This window comes from Meriones unguiculatus, chromosome 2 (assembly GCF_030254825.1).
Source record: "Meriones unguiculatus strain TT.TT164.6M chromosome 2, Bangor_MerUng_6.1, whole genome shotgun sequence".
In the NCBI taxonomy this organism is placed as follows: Eukaryota; Metazoa; Chordata; class Mammalia; order Rodentia; family Muridae; genus Meriones; species Meriones unguiculatus.
Genome location: NC_083350.1, coordinates 45,859,691 through 45,865,690, shown reverse-complemented (window position 1 = coordinate 45,865,690; position 6,000 = coordinate 45,859,691). Strand labels below are relative to the sequence as shown.

Here is a 6,000-nt window from a genome sequence, read left to right as displayed (position 1 = left end):
GGGTTTTGTTGTTGCTTCCCCCCCCCCTTTTTGAGACAGAATCTCTCTATAAAGCTCTGGCTGTCCTGGGACTCCCTGTGTAGACCAGGTTAGCCTCAAACGAACAGATCCACCTGCTTCTGATTTCCACGTTCTAGGATTAAACAATGTGTCACCACACACAGTTTTTTGTTTGGTTTTGAGACAGGTTCTTGTTATGTAGCCTAACAAGGAACTGGCCTGAAACTCATTCTGCTGCCTCTGGCTCCAGGTAGTGGGATTATGGGCATGAACCACGGTACCCTGTTCATTGTGTCAAATTATATGGTTAGAACTAGGCTTAATCAACGCATTCTTTAAATATTTTTTATTTTCTTCTTCCTCCTTTACTTCCTAAGTGAGACTGTAAGCATGAATGGCTATATCAGGATTTCCTTTTTCAAACTTGTCTGATGTTTTTTAGGGTAACACTTTAATGACCGAAGTGAAAGAAAAACATATAAGCATAAAAAGGAGGAGTAAGAGAGAGGAAACAGGGGGGTGTGGGAGAACTCAGGGCTTGCCATCAGAGGTTCTGGAAACAACTTCTGCTCCACAGAGATGGGATTCTGGATACATCAATCCATTTCTCTGGGCTTTCCCTCTCGTTATAAATAAAACTTCTATTTTGTGTCTCTACATAAAGGGTATCCAAGCAGAGGCCAGCAAGCTGAACTCTGATGGCACCTGTCTTCTTGCACCTGTGAGATTACAGTGCCATTTACATTTTTAAGTGATTGAAAAGAATGAAAAGAATAATGTTTTATGAAATGGAGTCAGCCTAGATGTCCATTAACAGGCGAATGGATAATGAAAATGTGCTGCATACTCAAAATGGGATTTAATTCAGCTGGAAAGACAAATAAAATGATGAAATTTGCAGGAAAATGGATGGGTCTGTATGCTATTAAGTGTGGTAACCAAGACTCTGAAAGATCAATATTGCATGCTCTCTCTCATATTAGGGTCCTAGCTTTTAATATTTGCATGTGTGGATCTGTCTGGGTATGAGTGAGGTCCTGACACCAGAAATGCAGGCATGAAAGAGGGGAATGAGGCTGTGAGAAAAGGTGAGGGTAATAAAACACTTGTGAAAGGAATGTGATGTGAGGCTTACTAAGGGTGGAAGGGTAAAAGGACAGGCCGGGGTTGGGGAGAAGTGCAGGAAGGTGGGATAACAAAAACAAATCATGTTTGAAAATGACTCCACACTTCATAACACTAGGTGCTTTTTTTTTTTTTTTGTTTTGTTTTTTGTTTTTTGAGACAGAGGCAGGAGAAAACTGATAGTTTCAGGACAGTTTTATGTTGGGCTATGCAACAAAACCATGTCTTAAAAGCCAAGAAAAATAATATTTCGTGATGCAAAAATTTACATGGAATAGACATTTTTAATTTAATAAAACTTTCATGCTATAGGAACACAGACACAATTGTCAACATATCATCTATGGTCAGGTTTAGGAAAACTCACTTCATGTTGAATAGTTGCCACAATGACCTCAAAGTTCACACAACCAGAAATGTTTACCATTATCTGGCTGCATTATAGAGAGCAAGCTGGCCAGTCCATGCTCTGTGTACAGTATATTTAGTACAACTGCTTATTTTGAATTGTTCTGCTTCTTTTCTGTGAGATGTGAGCTCACTGGGTATTTTCCAAAATGTTATTATATTACATATAAACAGTTTATATGTAATTACTGTATGTTATTATATTACATAAACTGTTCAGTTATCTAGGATTTCCCCTCTATTGGCCACCTGGTGCTTAAGTATATAACAGAGTCTCTGTATTTGTTACTGAATATATTTTTCGTTTTTGTTTGTTTGTTTTTTGAGACAGGGTTTCTCTGTGTTGCCCTGGTTGTTCTTGAACTCCCGTTGAACTCACAGATATCCGCCTGCCTCTGCCTCCTGAGTGCTGGGATTAAAGGCATGAACCAACTCGCCTGGTTGGAATGAGCATTTATTTTAACTCCAGTGCCAAGGCAGTAATTTCAGACACAAACAGGAATTTCTTATCCAATAAAAACTTAGTGGCCTATTTTTGACACAATTCAATTTTTTTTTTCATTTATTATTCTTTCTTTCTTTCTTTTTTTTTTTTCAGAGACAGGGTTTCCCAACGCCCCGCTTTTGCCATTATTTTTTAAATGATGTTCGCTGATCAAAATTCCTCCTGAAAAACAACTGAAACTTAGAGATGCAATTAGGAGATTTTTTTTTTTTTTAATTTAAAGCCCAGCGAGGGTGGCGTACACCTTTAATCCCAGCACTGGGGAAACAGGCAGGCAGGTATCTGAGGCCACGAGTTCCAGGCTAGCCAGGGCTATTCGGAGAAACCCTGATTTCAGGAAAAACAAAAACAAGCAAGCACACAAACAAAACAAAACAAAACAAAAAAAAAAAAAAAAAAAAAAAACAAAAACCAAGAGAGAGCGCGAGAGAGAAACATTCGGTGTAATTAAGGCTTAGTAGCAAAAAATAGAAGCATGAGCGCCCATCATCAAAATGAGTGCGTAAAGAAGAAAAAAAAATTAGCAAGATCTTTGCAATGTGTCCGACGTGAAAGCATTGCACGCTGTGCTGCAGATTTACTACAGCTGAGTCATTTCGGGACACCGGAGTGAGTTTCCAGGAAAAACGAGCGGAAGGAACCAGGAAGAGGGGCTCTCCGGGTTCCCCAAGGCACTCCCAGCAGCCGACTCCGGCATTCCGGGTGTGGGTGGCGGCGTGGTCAAAAGAGGCGCCGTGGACCCTTTAAGAGGCACCGCACCTTCTCCAAGATACCATCTTGCACCGGGAGTTCACTGAACTCTCCACCTACCTTGCTAGGCCCCTCCGCCCTCACTGGGTACGGCAGGCGGGCGGGGCGGGCAATCCTTACGATTGGCCCGCCGCGCGCGGCCCTCTCTCGCCTATTGGGTGGCGCGCTCGTCACTCCAGCTTATCTCCCGCCCCCCTGAGCCTCCAGGCTAGGTTGAGTGGGGCTCTTGGGTTAGTTCCTGTTAGGCCCCGGCCCAGGGAGTAGGTGAAGTCTCTAAGATGCCCGGTGGGTCAGGGCACCCGGAGCTGTGAGGGAACGCGAGGCGGCGGCGAGCGGAGACCCGCGGCGGGCCTGAGGAGGAGCGGCGGCCGAGCCCGCCTTCCCTGCACCATGCTCATAGAGGATGTGGATGCCCTCAAGTCCTGGCTGGCCAAGTTACTGGAGCCGATGTGAGTGCGCCGGGCCGCGCCGGGCCGGCGGCATGGGCGTTGGGGACCCGCGGGGGCGTGGGGGAGGGGAGGCGGGAGCCCGGGCCGCCCGCCTGGTACTAGTCCGCGGTGGTGAGAGGTGAGGGGGCAGGGGCCGGGCACGGCGTCGGGGCTTCCCCAGGACACACACCGGGAGCCAGCTCGGGCTGCAGGCCGGCGGGAGACTGAAGGACGGCGACCCGGGAGCTGAGGCGGGTGGCGCGACAGTCGAGGGATTTTTAAATGTGAAGGCTGAGGTGTGCGACGGCGGAGCAGGCTGGAGGACTTTGCAAACAGTGTACAGGAGCCCGGGGTCGAGGGCCTTCTCGGGATAGTGGGGCAGAGAGGGAGAGTGGGGGTCCCTGCATCTTAGTCGTAATTATGGGTGAGCTCCAAGGGATGAGAATATTGAAGGGTTTGAGAGATGGAGTGCTGAGGTGGATAGGCGGGCATTGGGAGGGTTTTGATAAATTATTGAGGAGCTCATGAGTATGAGAGCAAAGATACTAAGGGATTTTAGGTTGTACTTGAGTTGATGGTAGAATTGATGATTTCTAGGTACTGTAGGTACTGTGAGATTTTTGTGTTTGAGGTTTGTAAGGACCAAGTAGAGTATTGAATCGGATCAACTGGAGGTTGAATCGGATATACTTGCAGTATCTACTATTTTTTTTTTTTTTAAGATACAGGTATTAGAAGAATAAAATGGGACCAGGAATAAATAAGGACATTGTAAACATTGTTGAAAGATGACAGGCAGCTGTAATTGGGGCGTAGGGTAATTGTTGAGGGGCAAGAAGAATGAGAGACCTGTCCTCTTAAGATAGTTTGGGTTTCAGTGGTAGAGATATCATTGGGAGGCTTGACAGGGACAGCAGAGGCATAAACTTGCAGTTTTATAACTTTTGAGAAAGTAAAGGCTGTGTGGAGTGTTTGGGGATACTCGGGTATAGCTAGTCTCTGGCACAGTCTTGTGGGGAGTAAAGAATGGGAGAAGAAACAAATGAGTCTTTCGCCGATTCTTTGAAGAGAGCATGGGGAACCGAATGGAAGAAGGGAAAGAAGCACTTCCTGCCCCCTTTTAACTTGTTTCTTATTTACCCTCTCATTGCCCCACCCCCCCACCAAGGAGGGTTCGAGGAGGAGAAAGGCAGGGCTTGATTCATAAAATCAGATTACTCTAGTTTTAAGGGGAAAAATGAGTGTTTTTCAGGGGCTGGAAATGGGAAGTAGTCCCACAGGTGTGGAGGTGTGATAAAGTTGAGGCTGTTGGGGGACACTGTCATGCTTTGCTTCCCTGTTCAGCCATTAGTTCCTCACCCCTCTCTCTCCCCAAGAAATTGGTTTAACTAACTTTATGTTTGTTTTACTACTTCATTTTGGCGGGGGTGGGGGTGGGGGGAATGGTACCTCTGGAGGAGGTCATGTATCTGTAGTCCACTGTGTTGCTCTTGTGGAGGCAGGAGGGGAAGGAGGCTGTATGTCTGAAATGCCGTTTGCATGTGAATGAGTAACCTAGGTATAAAGAAATGAATGAGTGAGTGAATAAGTGCAAGAAGGGCTTCTGAGGCTTATGCCAGGTAGAACAGTTAGTCCAGTTAGAATAAAAAGGACTTCTGGACATACTTAAAAGTTTGGTAGAAGAATATTTTCATCGTTTTTGGTTTTTGTTTTGTTTTGCTTTGCTTTGTTTTCTACAGTGGAAAGTTTTAGGGCCCAAAGGTGGAACTAAGTTGTGATGTGCAGTTTGCAAATAGGATAGACCTAGGAAAATTTACCATACGTGTGGAAAGAACTGAAAAAAGGGAAAATGTCTGTGTTTTTAAGAAATTAGTTATATTTTTTGAATTAGCACTTGAAAGAGTCTGTTTTGGACACTGCTGCCCTGTTTGTCTTTTCTTGCATTGAACATTGAACCCAGGGCTTTACTGGCTGAGCTCAATCCCTAGCCCGCCTTCTTTTTCTCCTTAACCTAGATAAGCGCTCTGTTGGTTAGTAGAAGAGTCTTTTAAAAGTAGTAAATATGTTTTATATCTTAGGTAGGCAGTAACCACTTTTTAGCATTATAACTCCTTTTATTTAATCTTTTTTTTTCTTTTGAGGCACTCTAAAATGTTTTACTATATAGTAAAGATACTAGCTAGTACTTTTTCCCTCCTTAACGTAAAATTTAGTGTAGGAATGGTGTCTTTCTTAATAGTGATATTTTTTATTAGGGTAATTTTTTTTTTTACTGGACTGCAATTTTTTAAATTATTCTGTAATCTTAAATGAAAAATGCATTTTAAAATGAATACTTGAGAGCTTGAGAGACGGCTCTGTGTTTAAGAGTATTTGCTGCTCTTCCAAAGGACCCGAGTTTGGTTTTCTGGATCCATGTGAAGTGACTCAAAACATTTGTATCTCTGGCGGCTGAGAGCACCTCACTCTCACATGTATATACCCATATGCAGACATACACGGCTACACATAATTAAAAACATAAAAATAAATCTTCAAAAAAAAATGAATACTTGAAAGCGAGGCCTGGTGTTGCACACTTGGAATCCAGTGAGACTTGGAACTCTGGAGTCTGAGGCAGGAACATTGCCATGATTTCCAGATCAGCCTGGGCTACATAGTGAGTTCCAGCCTAGCTAGGAGTATGGAATGAAGACTTTGTCTTAAAAGAAGAAAACCGACCAAATAAAAGATTACTTGAACTTGTTAAAACTTAATTTGTGAGCCAGGTGGTGGTGGTGCATG

The 6,000-nt window shown here is 43.9% G+C and overlaps 1 protein-coding gene across 3 annotated transcripts in view; it reads left to right on the top strand.

Annotated features, from left to right (window-relative positions):
• The first annotated feature begins 2,993 nt into the window (after window positions 1-2,993).
• Rbm27 (RNA binding motif protein 27) overlaps window positions 2,994-6,000 on the top strand; it is a 62,489-nt gene continuing 59,482 nt past the window's right edge. For 2 of the 3 annotated variants that reach the window (XM_021650732.2, XM_060377335.1), the window contains exon 1: window positions 3,000-3,237. In XM_021650732.2, coding sequence (XP_021506407.1) covers window positions 3,179-3,237 — 59 coding nt within the window. In that variant the 5' untranslated portion in view covers window positions 3,000-3,178. Of the gene's footprint in view, window positions 3,238-6,000 lie in introns of all 3 variants that reach the window. The other variant, XM_021650731.2, reaches the window with a different exon arrangement.